Source organism: Manis javanica, chromosome 18 (assembly GCF_040802235.1).
Source record: "Manis javanica isolate MJ-LG chromosome 18, MJ_LKY, whole genome shotgun sequence".
Taxonomy (NCBI): Eukaryota; Metazoa; Chordata; class Mammalia; order Pholidota; family Manidae; genus Manis; species Manis javanica.
In genome coordinates, this window is record NC_133173.1 from 22,780,410 (window position 1) to 22,795,845 (window position 15,436).

General features: G+C 42.2%; 1 protein-coding gene across 4 annotated transcripts in view; it reads right to left on the reverse strand.

The window, feature by feature from the left end:
- The window catches only part of HERC2 (HECT and RLD domain containing E3 ubiquitin protein ligase 2), a 264,575-nt gene that overhangs the window by 45,987 nt on the left and 203,152 nt on the right, over nt 1-15,436 (reverse strand). For all 4 annotated transcript variants that reach the window (XM_073227076.1, XM_073227077.1, XM_073227078.1 and 1 more), the window contains one exon: nt 13,766-13,957. In XM_073227076.1, coding sequence (XP_073083177.1) covers nt 13,766-13,957 — 192 coding nt within the window. The remainder of the gene's footprint in view (nt 1-13,765; nt 13,958-15,436) is intronic.

Sequence of the window (15,436 nt, forward strand, 5' to 3'; positions counted from 1 at the left end):
AAAAACAGAGTAGCTTAGTAAACAGTTCTACTGATGAACTAATATTTCAGTCATCAAGACATTATCATAATGAATTCAAATGTCTCTCTTTTGTTAAAAAGCCAAAGTTATTAGGTCAGGGTAGGACACAGGAGTAGACCATGTCACCACCACAACAGTTTTGAGACAATAGCAACTTTGTCTCTGTCTCCCCATGAGCGTAGTGTGCAATCATGATATGCAGATGCTGAGAGTAGTCAGACTCCTACTGCCCAGCCCAGTGGTCTTCCAGGCTTTGGAACCTTCCTCTTCAAAGCCTATCATGCCCCCAAGAGACCTACAAGTTCTCACAAGAGGTGAAGAGACAGAGAGAGAGAGAGAGAGAGAGAGAGAGAGAGAGAGAGAGTGTGTGTGTGTGTGTGTGTGTGTGTGTGTGTGTAGGGACAATGGAAGTTCCGTGGCAGGATTCTCACCTGATACTAATCTCACCCACTGTATATGTGCAATGATACAACACCTAGCCTATTATGTAGACACATGCTTATATACCATTAGCAATAAGTCATTACTACCAGTATTGCTATAAAAAGAGGTTCCCCAGTGTTAAGAGCAGAGCCTAGGGAAGAGAGTAAGGAAGCAGGAGAGAGGGGAGCAGAGGCTGGAGGCGAGGGCAGGGCCTGGAGAAGATGGGATTCTAGTGCTTGACCTACCACCATGAGAATAAAGCTTGGTATGAGCCCCCTTTTACCCCCAACATTCTGTCTCACCAAACCCACAGGAAACTTGCCTGGGGCTGAAACCCTCAGGCGAGACATTTGGTGCAGGTGGCAGGATTTGCTGCAGACCAAAAAATAGAAAAGCTACCCTCACGGGAGGGGTACTTCAATGGGCTACCCCTATGGATGGAGAGGCACCCAGGTATCCCCCAGTGGGCATATGGTCCCAGGTGGCTTCCCCAGAACTGGGCGGGGAGGAGGAGGAGGTGATGCCTGAGGCAGTAGAGGAGGCCCACTGCAAAATAGGGAAATCCTTAAACAAACAGTGCCCACGAGGCAGTGGGAGCCTGAGTTGGCTCTTTCTCAGGGTGTTAAGAAAGGCCATAAAGGAGGACTTAGTCCTGCGAGAAGCATGAGAACACAAGCTGCGAGTTGCTGTGGAGGAGGTAAAAAACTTGTTCATGACTGAGATGCTACTACTGCAAGGTGCTGTGGAGGGGATAAAGGATGTACTGGTAGCACAAGAAGCAGCAATTTAAGAACGCAGACAGAGAGGTGCTGTGGGGGCAGTGAAGGATGTAGTGGGGCAGTCAGCTCCAGAAATTTTGGAAGATATGTCAGATGAGGACAAGGAGGTAGAGGAGGTACCAAATGCATCAACCCCTCCTTGACTGAAATCCTGCCCAGTTAAGAAAATAAAGACAGAGCAAATGTCAGTTCCTCAGGGAGAGTTGCAACCTCCTCCCCAGGTCATGGAGCACTCTATGTTCTACCCCGATGCTCAGGCAGAGCTGGTGGATTTGGGCTCCCAGTTTTAGCAGAAACCCTCAAGAGTCCATGGCAGCCTGGCTTCTGTGCCTTTGGGATGTAGAGGTGGATGGGATTATTCTGTCCACATCAGAAATGGAAAAGCAGGCTTCCCTGACCACTTACCCTGCCATGCTGCAGCGATTAGAAAATGCATACCAGACCCAAGGGAACCACTTCCTCCTCAATGAGGCGATGGCCCCAATTGATACTGCATGGTCCAATCAGGGTGACTTACCACCTTTCCTCACTAGATGGCGGATGTAAGCCGAGCTCCAACAAGTGTTACAGGAGTTGGGTGTGAAAAATGCCATTTATAACCCAGATGAGAAGCTGGTCACCTCAGGGATGAAAGGTAACATGATTGAGATGGCTCCCCTGTTCCTCTTTGGGCCCTTAGTGGTCATTTGTGCCCCTCACTTAGGGCATGCTATAAATTGAGGGTGACTGTATTGTAGATTTGGGAGAGGCTGAAGTGATATGGGCATGGAAGGGAGTGCAGTATGCTCCTGAGATGAAGGGTGTAAAGGACTCTGTAAAGGTCATGAGGACCCAGATGTGGGTGGATCTCATAAAGGCAGGAGCAGATAAACAGACACTGGATGGGAAGTCAAATAAAATCTTACTGGAGCTGTGGCAACAACTGAAGCTGGAGCGGCAGTTTTGGCAGGTGGCTAAGGCAAGAACCATAAAGTGGCAGCCGGAGGCAAAATCTCTGGCCAGTGTGTCTGCAGGGCTTCCTGCTGGACAGTGATCCAACCCCACTTGGATGACTGGTGGTACAGTCTGACTGAGGGGAGGGTCAAGGCACTCACTATGGAGGCCGGATGGGAACTAGAGGCCACATGTTGAAATATCAGTTAATTGGTCCCCAGTGAGCGTGCGACATGTCTTGGCTCTGGTGCACACAGGAGCTAAGTGCTCTGATTTATGGGAACCCTGAGCACTTTTCTAGGACCTCCTGTTGGGCATAATGGGACATCTATCCACAAAGGAGTATATTGTGCATATTTCTCCCATCCCTGAATATATTTTGGAGGTAGATATCCTGCAGGGTCTATGGCTGCAGAGCACTCACTGCAAAAGGGTTCAGACTGATGATACATATGGTAAAAAGGCAGTTCTGAGGGGATATGCTAAGCACCCACCCATAGGTTTCTCTGTGCCTCAGCAGGTGACTAATATCAAGCAATACAAATTGCCGGGAGGGCATAAAGAAATTAGAGAAACCCTCCAGGAACAGGAGAAGGTGGGTATTATAAAGCCCACCCACAGGGGGATTGGATAAAAGATGGCGGCATGAGAGATGAGACAGAGACCTCCTTCTAAAACCATATAAAATACAAAAATTATAATTAATACAACTAGTCCTGAAAGAGCAACAGGAAAGAGGGCTGCACCAGACTATCTACACCTGGAGAAAAAAGTGGACCTCACAGAAGTGGGCACCAGCACCACTCCCCTGCAACCCCCAACATCGCTCCAGGGGCTGAACAGCTTCAGAGAGTAGAACTCCTGGACACTAGAGGGCGCCACATACAAATATGAAACGTCAAAGGAACCTGGTTCAAAGCAAAATATCAACACCAGAGAAGGGACTGAGTGACACTGAATTAATAGGTTTTCCTGAAAGAGATTTCAAAATAAAAATAATAAACATGCTCATGGAGGTATAGAAAAATATTCCAAAACTCAGGAACGAATTTAGGACAGAGATCCAATCATTGAAGAGCACAATGGAGGGTATTAAAAGCAGATTAGATACAGTGGAGGAGATGATAAATGAAACAGAAACTAGGGAAGAGGAATACAAAGAAGCTGAGGCACTGGGAGAAAAAAGGATCTCTAGGAATGAAAATACTGAAGAGAATTGTGTGACCAATCCAAATGGAACAATATTCATATTATTGAATGGGGTACCAGAAGAAGAAGAGAGAGAAAAAGGGAAAGAAAGTGTCTTTGAGGAAGTAATTGCTGAAAACTTCCTCAATCTGGGGAAGGAGATAGTCTCTCAGGCCATGGAGGTACACAGATCTCCAAACACAAGGGACCCAAGGAAGACAACACCAAGATATATAGTAATTAAAATGGCAAAGATCAAGGATAAGGACAGACTATTTAAAAGCAGCCAGAGAGAGAACTAAGATCACATACAAAGGAAAGCCCATCAGACTATCATCAGACTTCTCAGCAGAAACCTTACAGGCCAGAAGGGAGTGGCATCACGTATTTAATGCCATGAACCAGAAGGGCCTGGAACCAAGATTACTTTATCCGGCAAGATTATCATTTAAATCTGAAGGAGGGATTAAACAATTTCCAGATAAGCAAAACCTGAGAGAATTTACCTCCCACAAACCATCTCTACAGTCTATTTTGAATGGACTGCTATAGATGGAAGTGTTCCTAAGGTTAAATAGCTGTCACCAGAGGTAATAAAAAGGGATAGACAAAGAATACAGAATATGATACCTCATATATAAAGAATGGAGGAGGAAAAAAAGGAGTGAAAGAAAAAAAGAAAAAGATCCTTAAGATTGTGTTTGTAATAGCATACTAAGTGAGTTAAGTTAGACTCTTAGTGACGAAGTTACCCTTGAACCTTTGGTAACGATGAATCTAAAGCCTGCAATGGGATTAAATACATACCTATTGATAATCACCCTAAATGTAAATGGTCTGAATGTACCAATCAAAAGACATAGAGTCACTGAATGGATAAAAAACAAGACCCAACTATGTGCTACCTACAAGAGACTCTCTTCAAACCCAAAGACATAAACAGACTAAAAGTGAAGGGATGGAAAAAGATATTTCATGCAACTAATAGGGAGAAAAAACCAGGTGTTGCAGTACTTGGATCAGACAAAATAGACTTTAAAACAAAGGAAGTCACAAGAAACAAAGACGGACATTATATAAGGTTAAAAGGATCAGTCCAACAAGAGGATAAAGCCATTATAAATATCTATCCACCCAACACAGGAGCACCTACATATGTGAAACAAATACTAACAGAATTAAAAGGGGAAACAGAATGCAATGCATTCATTCTAGGAGACCTCAACAATCCACTCACTCTGAAGGACAGATCAACCAGACAGAAGATAAGTAAGGAGACAGAGGCACTGAACAACACATTAGAACAGATGGACTTAACAGACATCTACAGAACTCTCCACCCAAAAGCAGCAGGATACACATTTCTCTCAAGTGCACATGGAGCATTTTCAAGAAAAGATCATATACTAGGGCACAAAAAGAGCCTCAGTAAATTCAAAAAGATTGAAATTGTACCAACCAGCTTCTCAGACCACAAGGGTAAGAAACTAGAAATAAATTACGCAAAGAAAACAAAAAAGCCTACAAACACATGGAGGCTTCACAACATGCTCCTAAATAACCAATGGATCACTGACAAAATAAAAACAGAAATCAAGCAATATATGGAGACAAATGACAGCAATAATTCAACACCACAAAATCTGTGGGACGCAGCAAAGGCAGTGCTAAGAGGGAAGTATATTGCAAGACAGGCCTACCTCAGGAAAGAAGAACAATCCCATATAAACAGTCTCAACTCACAATTAACAAAACCAGAAAAAGAACAACAAATGAGGCCCAAAGTCAGTAGAAGGAGGGACATAATAAAGATTAGAGCAGAAATAAATAAAATCAAGAAGAATAAAAGAATAGAAAGAATCAATGAAAGCAGGAGCTGGTTCTTTAAGAAAATAAACAAAATGGATAAACCCCTAGCCAGACTTGTCCAGAAAATTAAGAGTCTGCACACAAATAGAATCAGAAGTGAGAAAGGAAAAATCACCACGGACACTACAGAAATACAAACAATTATTAGAAAATACTATGAAAAATTATATGCTAACAAACTCAATAATCTAGAAGAAATGGAGAACTTTCTAGAAAAATGCAACCTTTCAAGGCTGACCCAGAAAGAAACAGAAGATCTCAACAGACCAATTACCAGCAATGAAATTGAATTGGTAATCAAAAACCTACCTAAGAGCAAAACGCCTGGTCCAGATGGCTTCACCACTGAATTTTATCAAACATTTAGTGAAGACCTAATACCCATTCTTCCTAAAGTTTTCCAAAAAATAGAACAGGAGGGAATACTTCCAAACTCATTGTACGAGGCCAGCATCACTCTAATACCAAAACCAGGCAAAGACACAAAAAAAAGAAAATTACAGACCAATATCCCTGATGAACATAGATGCAAAAATTCTCAACAAAGTATTAGCAAACCGAATTCTAAAATATATCAAAAAGATCATCCACCATGATCAAGTAAGATTTATTCCAGGGATGCAAGGATGATAGAACATTCCAAAATCCATCAACAGCATCCACCACATCAACAAAAAGAAGGACAAAAACCACATGATCATCTCCATAGATGCTGAAAAAGCTTTGACAAAATTCAACACAATTCATGATAAAAACTCTCAACAAAATGGGTATAGAGGACAAGTACCTCAACATAATAAAGGCCATGTATGACTAACCCACAACCAACATATATTTAACAGCGACAAACTAAAAGCCTTTCCTTTAAGATCAGGAACAAGACAAGGATGCCCACTCTCACCACTTTTATTCAACATAGTTATGGAGGTCCTAGCATTGACAATCAGACAACACAAAGAAATAAAAGGCATCCAGATTGGTAAAGAAGAAGTTAAACTGCTACTGTTCGCAGATGACATGATATTATACATAAAAAACCCTAAAGAATCCACTCCATAACTACTAGATCTAATATCTGAGTTCAGCAACATTGCAGGATACAAAATTAATACACAGAAATCTGTTGCAGTACTATACACTAATGATGAACAGAAAGAGAAATCAGGAAAACAATTCCATTCACAATTGCATCAAAAAGAATAAAATACCTAGGAATAAACCTAACCAAGGAAGTGAAAGACCTACACACTGAAAACTACAAGATACTCATGAGAGAAATTAAAGAAGATACCAATAAATGGAAACACTTTCCATGCTCATGGATAGGAAGAATTAAAATTGTCAAAATGGCCATCCTGCCTAAAGCAAACTACAGATTCAAAGCAGTCCCTATCAAAATACCAACAGCATTCTTCAACAAACTAGAGAAAATAATATAAAAATTCATACGGAGCCAAATTCATATGAACCCCAAATAGCCAAAGCAATCCTGAGAAGGAAGAATAAAGCTGGGGGGATTATGCTCCCCAACTTCAAGCTCTACTACAAAGCCACAGTAATCAAGACAATTTGATACTGACACAAGAACAGATCCACAGACCAATGGAACAGACTAGAGGGCCCAGATTTAAGCCCAAGTACATATGGTCAATTAATATACAATAAAGGTGCCATGGACATACAATGGGGAAATGACAGCCTATTCAACAACTGGTGTTGGCAAAACTGGACATAGATGAACACAGATGCAAAAATTCTCAACAAAATATTAGCAAACAGAATTCAAAAATATATTAAAAAGATCATCCACCATGATTAAGTGGGATGTATTCCAGGGATGCAAGTACCATCAGAAATGAGAAAGGAAAAATCAAAAGACAGTAATTCATGCAAGAGAACGAAATCAGGTTATTGTCTATCCCCATACACAAAAGTAAATTCAAAATGGATCAAAGACCTGAATGTAAGTCATGAAAACATAAAACTCTTAGAGGATAACACAGGCAAAAAACTCGTGAGTATAAACATGAGCAACTTTTTACTGAATGTATCTCCTCGAGCAAGGGAAACAAAAGCAAAAATGAATGCATGGGACTACATCAAACTGAAAAGCTTCTGTATGGCAAAGGACACCATCAACAGAATAAAAAGGCATCCTCCGGTATGGGAGAATATATTTGTAAATGACATATCTGACAAGGGGTTAACATCCAAAATATATAAAGAACTCACAGGCCTCAACACCCAAAAACCAAATAAAGCGATTAAAAAACAGATGGAGGATATGAAAAGACAATTCTCTAAAGAAGAAATTCAGATGGCCAACAGGCACATGAAAAGATGCTCCACATCACTAATTATCAGGGAAATGCAAATTCATACCATAATGAGATATCAACTCACACCAATTAGGATGGCCAGTATCAAAAAGACTAACAACAAATGCTGGCAAGGATGTGGAGAAAGGGAACCCTCCTACACTGCTGGTGGAAATGTAAGCTAATTCAATCATTGTGGAAAGCAATATGGAGGTTCCTCAAAAAACTAAAAATAGAAATACCATTTGACCTGGGAATTCTACTCCTAGGAATTTACCCAAAGAATGTAATTTCTCAGATTCAAAAAGACATATGGACCCCTATGTTTATTGCAGCACTATTTACAATAGCTAAGATATGGAAGCAACCCAAGTGTCCATCAGTAGAAGAATGGATAAAAAAGATGTGGTATGGTGTGGGGGATCATAGGGATAACAGTGTAGTACAGAGAAGGCAAATGGTGAATCTGTGGCATTTTACTACAATAACGGACAGTGACTGCACTGGGGTATGGGTGGGACTTGATAATATGGGTAAATATAGTAATCACTTTGTTTTTTCATATGAAACCTTTGTAAGAGTGTATATCAATAACACCTTAATAAAAAATTAAAATAAAAAAGATGTGGTACATATACAGAATGGATATTCAGCCATAAGAAGAAAACAAATCCTACCATTTGCAACAACATGGATGGAGCAGGAGGATATTTTGCTCAGTGAAATAAGCCAGATGGAGAAAGACAAGTACCAAATGATTTCCCTCATTTGTGGAGTAAAGCAAAGAAGCAAAACTGAAGGAACAAAACAGCAACAGACTCACAGACTCCAAGAAGGGACTAGCAGTTACCAAAGGGGAGGGTGGGGGAGGGAGGGTGGGAAGGAAGGAAAAAGGGGATTCAGGGGTATTATGATTGGCACACATGGTGGTGGAAGAGGGATCAGGGGGAAGTCAGTGTAGCACACAGAAGGCAAATAGTGACTCTATGCATCTTACTACACTGATGGGCAGTGACTGCAATGGGGTACAGGGGGACACGATAACAGGGGTGAATATAGTAACCACACTGTTTTTCCTGTGAAACCTTCGTAAGTGTACATCAATAATACCTTAATAAAATACATAAATTAACAAAAAAATAAAATAAAATAAATGACAAAGCAGTAAAAGAAACAACATCAAATAAATAAATAAATAAAGCCCACCCACAACTTTTTAAATTCCCCAGTGTGGGCAATAAAAAATCCAGACAGCTCCTGGCATGTTACAGTGGATTACAGAGACTTGAATAAAGTCACACCCCCTTTGCACACTCCAGTCCCCTCTATAGCAGCCCTTATGGAAACCCTAAGTCATGAACTAGGGATGGAGCATTATGTTATGGACCTTGCTAATGCCTTCTTTTCCATTGACAAGGCACAGGAAAGTCAGGAACAGTTTGCTCTGACCATGAGAAGGCCAGCAGTGGACATTCACTGTCCTTCCACAGGGATACCTCGACAGCCCCACCATCTGTCACGGACTTGGAGCCCAGGACTTGGCAGCATGGGAGACACTGTCAACAGTGCGGCTGTACCATTATATTGATGATGTTATCCTCATGTCCAATTCTCTCTCAGATCTAGAAGGTACAGCACCTAGACTGCTGCAATATTTACAGGAGAAAGGATGGGCTGTGAACAGTATCAAGGATCAGGACCCTGGTTTGTCAGTAAAGTTCCCAGGGGGTCGTCTGGTCAGGTAAGATTACAGTTATCCCAGAAGCAGTCATAGATAAAATCCAGGCTTTTGCTACCCCTACAACTGTGGCATTGTTCCAAGAGTTTTAGAGTCTTTTAGGATAATGGAGAGTGTTTATGCCACATTGGCACAAATTCTGAGGCACTTATAGTGTTTGGTACAAAAGGGTGTCAGGTGGGAGTGGGATGAGATGTGTGCAGCTCATTTTACCACTGTAAAATGGGCAGTCAAGGCCGTGCAGGCCTTGAGTGTGACAGACCCATCCCATCAAGGCCCTGTGAGCTGGATGTTCATGTGACTGAAGATGGTTATGGTTGGGGCGTCTGGCAACAGCTTAAATGAACTCACCAACCTACTGGATTCTGGTCACAACTGTAGAAAGGGGCAGAAGCCTGGCACACCTTAACAAAGAAGCAATTGGATGCCATTGACCACATCTTGCTGGCTATAGAGCCCATCATCGGAACAGCCCCAATAAGGGTAATACCCACCTATCCCCACACAGTGGAGAGGCACAGACGTCTACACTGGCCAAGTGGGGTGTGTACCTACAGCAGCGTAGCACCCTCTCTACTGGCCCCTTGAGTGGAGAACTCTAATGCTTATTGGGGCCAGTGACCTATACCAGTGAAAGGCAAGAAGAATTTGCTTTAGAGCCATTAGTTGCAGAAAGCCCTTATGGGAAGGGAAGAGATCCTATACCTGAAGATTCATGGTACACAGATGGCTCCAGCCCTGAGCAGCCCTCGAAAGGGAGGCCGTAGCTTTCCATCTTAAGACTGAGACAATAAGGATGGAGTGAGGGGAAAAGAAGTCAGTGGGCAGTGTGGCTCAAGATCACCCAAGAGCCCTCCCCAATAGTTGTCTGCACTGACAGCTGGGCTGTCTATTGAGGCTTGACCCTGTGGCTACCGACATGGTATCACACCAACTGGATGCTTGGTCACCAATCCCTTTGGGGACAAGAATTGTGGCAAGACTTATGGGCCTGTGGTCAGACTAAAACAATTACAGTATACCATGTGACAGGCCATTTGCTGCTGGCATCCCCAGGGAATGATCAAGCAGACACACTGGCCCAGGTGCACTGGCTAGAAGGAAAGCCTGCCTCTGATGTGACCCAATGGTTGCACCAGCATCTGTTGCACGCAGGGCAGAAAACTATGTGGGCTGTAGCCCTTCAGTGGGGCCTACCTTTAACCTTTGAAGATGTCAGCAGAGCCTGGCAGGAATGCATTACGTGTTCTAAAAGGACTTACACCGAGTTCCACAGCAACCGAAGATGATAGCTAAGGAGCCAATACTCCTCAACAGGTAGCAAATAGACTATATTAGGCCTCTGCCTGTGTCAGAAGGGTACTGATATGTCATGATTGATGCAGACACAGCTGCTGGACTTCTGGTTGTTTTTCCTACAAGTTGTATAGACCAGTAAGTTACTAAAAGAACCTAGAGTTTCTCTTTGCAGCCTATGGGTAACTGAGTGATCAAGGCACCCACTTTACTGGACATGCACTATAAGAATGGGTGTAACAATTAGGAATAAAGTGAAAATTTCATGTACCATATAATCCTACCAGGACAGGCTTGATAGACAGATACAATGGTTTATTAAAATCTTGCCTGAACCCAGACACCAACAGTTTATGGGGACAGTGTTATGGCATTTGAATGAGAAGCCCCAGAAAGGGACATTTAGCCCCATAATGCTGCCTCCCCTTTACAACTCCAAGTAAGAACCAAGGAGGAAATATTGAAGCCGGGATTCGACCACTAGAATAATATCTTGCTGCCAGCACCAACTGCAATAAACCCTGGAGACTCCATCCAATGGACATGGTCTTGGAGATTTTGACACATGGACTGGAGATGGCTGGCCATCCTGGCACCTCGGAGATAAGGCCTGGAAGCTGGTCCTCCTATGTATTCCTGGAGTAACAGCAGAGTGATCCCCAAAGATCACAGCTGTATATCCTAAAAGGCTGTAAGGTAGGAGCTTCTTACTGGGGAGTTTTGTGTTATTATCATTATGGCCAGTGCATGCATCTCCAGTAGCAGTATACACAGACCCCTCAGTAACTCCCACAGGGAGAGGGCTAAAAGTATGATATAGTAGACCTGGACCGGACTCCCTTCCTGCCAGAGTCCTATCACAGGATTACTCCCTCACATGCATCCTATCTTAGGGACACGATTTGCCTATGTTGGTGTCATTAAAACACAGGTCTTATCGCCCTTAAGGTTAATCTCCACTGTCTGTGTGGATTGGGCACACACCCTAGCAAAAACTGCTGCATGCTAGGTGTGCATGGTAAGTGCAAGTCATGGACTCATCTGAGCAGAACTGGTTTGAATACAGCTGGAATGAACACTTGGCGGCAATCAATCTCCTCAGGCTTGAGGATGACTATTACAATCGTTATTTTATTATCTGAATCATAATTTCTATTATTATTTGTATACTGTTACAGCATCTGTTGCTACTGTGGGATCTGGTTACAATGCTCCAGCTTTCTCGCATAGGGACCATCGTGGAAGATAGAGGGTGTGCAGTTTGCGAGGTGTGAATCCTGGAGGGGTGAAGTGTAGGGAAAATGGAAATTCCATGGCCAGGATTCTCACCTGATCCTAATCTTACCCAATATATATGATAACGTAACTTAGCCTACTATGCAGGCACATGCTTGTATACCTATTGGCGATAAGCCATTACTGTCAGTATTGCTATAAAAAGAGGTTCCCCAGTGTTAAGAGCAGAGCCTATAGAAGAGAATAAGGGAGCAGGAGAGAGGGGAGCAGAAGCTGGAGGCGAGGGCAGGGCCTGGGGCAGACGCTGAGCTGGAGGCAGAAACAGGATTCTAGTGCTTGACCTACCTGCCTGAAAATAAACCTTGGTATGAGCTCCTTTTTACCCCCAACATTTTGTTGGCATTTTTCAGTCTGACAAGAGTCCATAGTGAACTTGCCTGTGGCTGAAACCCTCAGGTGAAACAATGTGTCGTAGCTATGGTTCTGCCCTCAGTGAATTTAGGGCCCACCCGTCTCCCACTCACCAGCAACCTGTGTGTCTTAAGCTGTAACAAGCTCTCAGAGTCTCTGTTTCCACAACTGTAAACACAGGAATACCTATCCCATGGGCTGAGAGAGTACACAGAGCCAGGCCTGGCAGGGATGTGTGTGTGCAAAAAGTGCTGGGCGTTATTACTTTACATCTGTGTTCTTCATAGCCTTTCCTCTCACAAATGTAATTGTGATAAAACTTGTGAAAAAAATTTATATTTTAATTGTGGCAATTTACCTTGATTTAATCTCTCAGAATTACGCCAAATAACTTGCCTCAAAAACCTAGAAAATAGGAAACCTATAACATTTTAGTTCTCTCTGAATACAGTTAAGAAATAACAAGCCCCTAAAATATCTCCCAAACCATTTACTGTTTTCAAGCCCACTCAATCTGACTTATGTACTTTCTGGGTTTTGGTGGGGGTGTGAGGGAGGCCCAAGAAACAAACATGACATATCTGTACCAGGCGCATGGCATCACACTCCCTGAAACAGCCTATTCTAAAAAGGCAGAGCAAGGCAGAGCATAAATATGAGAACTTAAAGAAGCCCAAGGGCTTTATGATAGATCAATCCTATCTATAAGATACATTGATATGACAAGGGGTTTAATGCCCCAGACTAGCTACTATGGCTTCTCAGATTTAAATTAAATAAAATGAAAACTTCAGTTCCTTGGATACACTAGCCACATTACAAGTGCTCAGTGGCCACATGTGGCTGGCAGCTACCATTCTGGGCTCAGGTACAGAACATTTCCACCATGTCAGAAAGACCTACTGGACAAGAGCTACCAAATATTAAAGCCTATTTTAAAACCATAATCATTAAAACCCTATGGTATTAGAGCATAAAGAGTTAGATTGATGCAACAGAGAAGAGTATATAAATGGACCCAAATACATACAAGAAATTAAAATAAGATAAAAGTGGCTTACAAATCATCAGGAAAAAGATGGATTATTCAATAAATGATACCTGAGCAATATGCTTCCCAACTAGGAAAGAAATCAAGTCGGATCCCTACTTTATCTCTTACATCAAGTTAAATCCCAGATGGCTCAAAAATGTAAATACAAAGATCAAAATCATTAAAAATGTTAAGAGGAAACTAGGGAGAATTTCTTTAAACAGCGTCATGTAGGTGCACATTTTCTCAACATACAAAGTCCAGAAGGCATACATGAAAAAACTGGCAGATCTGGCTTCATAAAAATTAGAAATCTCTAAATGGCAAAAAATGTCAAGATGATGACAAAAAGCAAATTGGAGGAAAAATTGCAGCACATATGAAGGGCAGGGACTTGTTTTACAAGGGGTCCTTCCAAACTGACATCCATTAAAATAAAAGCACATGCAAGACACAGTATGACGTGGAGAGCAGCACCTTCCTTGCACAGAAGGCCCGCACAATTCAGCCCGGGGCTCACCTGTGGGTAGGCAGTTCCCACGCCAGACAGCACGGCTGAGAGCACGTCCCTGCCTTTCTCCCCTGCCCGGCTGCACACGGACAGCTTGAGCAGGTCCACCACGACGCGGGTGTCATCCGCAACCAGCAGACTGGTGAACTCATCCAAAGACTGAGGTTCTGGGCCTGATGTTTTATTTTGGCTTTCAACATCCTAAAAAGTTCAATAGTTAAAATGAGGAATGATACATTAAGAGATAAACCGCCACCAGTTTACCGATACACTCAAAGGATATGTTCCTACCAATGATGAATAAGAGACTTTATGAAGAATTTAAGACTATGAAACACCTAATTAAGAAATGACAGGCCCCTAAAATCTCCCTGTACTACAGTTTGAAGACCAATTAACTGTTTTACAAATTACCAACAGCATTTGTCAAAAGGATGCCTTAAACTATAAAGAAATGCCTTAAACCATATAAAATCTTCTCCATACCCATAAGATATGCTTGGGAATTTTCTATCAATTTAATCTGCACACTGTACTTTTATATATTTTATCTAGATCCTCTCCATAATTCATTCCTAGAATGTGATTTAAAGTGACTCACTGACAAGAAACACATCATGTCTTGTTCCCTGGGTTCTTTAGAAAAGAAAACAGTCTTCTTCCTATTCCCCTTTCACAGTCCTTCAGCAATGACACACCACACCTGTGACCAGTCACCACTCTTCTCTTCCAGAGAGGGAAAGAGCCCCTGCCTGCCTGTCTCTCTACCTCCCACCCTGTGAGATGCCCCACCCAGACAGCACCCTACAAGCTGCTGTTGGCCACACTAGAGTCCCTTGGAGCTGGAATTATTCAGACCCTGTGCTGAAGGGAGGAGGACTCAGGCCCTCCCAGTGCCCCAGGCAGAGTCTGCCTAGCCAGAGATAGCACAAGATGCCAGGAGTGCCTGTTCTCATCTCTCTTGCTTTCTGAATCTCAGCAAAATGAGAGTCAACTCCTTCTATAAACAGAAACATGCTGGGGGAAGACCAAGCCACTCTGAGGAAACTTTAGGGCAAGGTGACCCAACCCTTGTGCAGATTCCACTGTCTTTGGCCCCACTAACCACACCTCTCTAAGGAACACAGTCTCTCTTAAAGAAACAGACCCTAATCCAACCTCTGTGGAATTTTTAAGTGAAACTCATTGGAAATGATGACATTACAAAATCTCGGTCACTGAAGGGCAACAAAACTACTCAGTGGAATATATTAATCACATATAACATCTTTGGTCTTTCAACTGAAATAGTACTAACATTATTTTAGTGGGGGTGTTAAGAAAAGCAGAGCTTAAGTCTAGAAGAATTTCAAAAACAAGAACATCACTAGTTGAATATCCTTGAATGTGAATTATAGCTCAATACTAACATTAAAAGTACTCTGCCCTGATTTATGAATCAAACCAAAACTGAAATGATAGGAACTTAGGGACATAATCTGGATAATGCCTGTTTTATAAATAAATTTGTAGGAAAGAAATCATAACATTCCTTTTCTACCTAAAAGCAAAAATTTTGCATGATTCAGAATAATTTGTTTTAAACCTTCATCCTAGGAGACTGCCAAATATCAGAAAGTGAGTCTAGACAATTTATAGTGATTTTCTTATTATCACAATGAATAATTTCCATATGATATA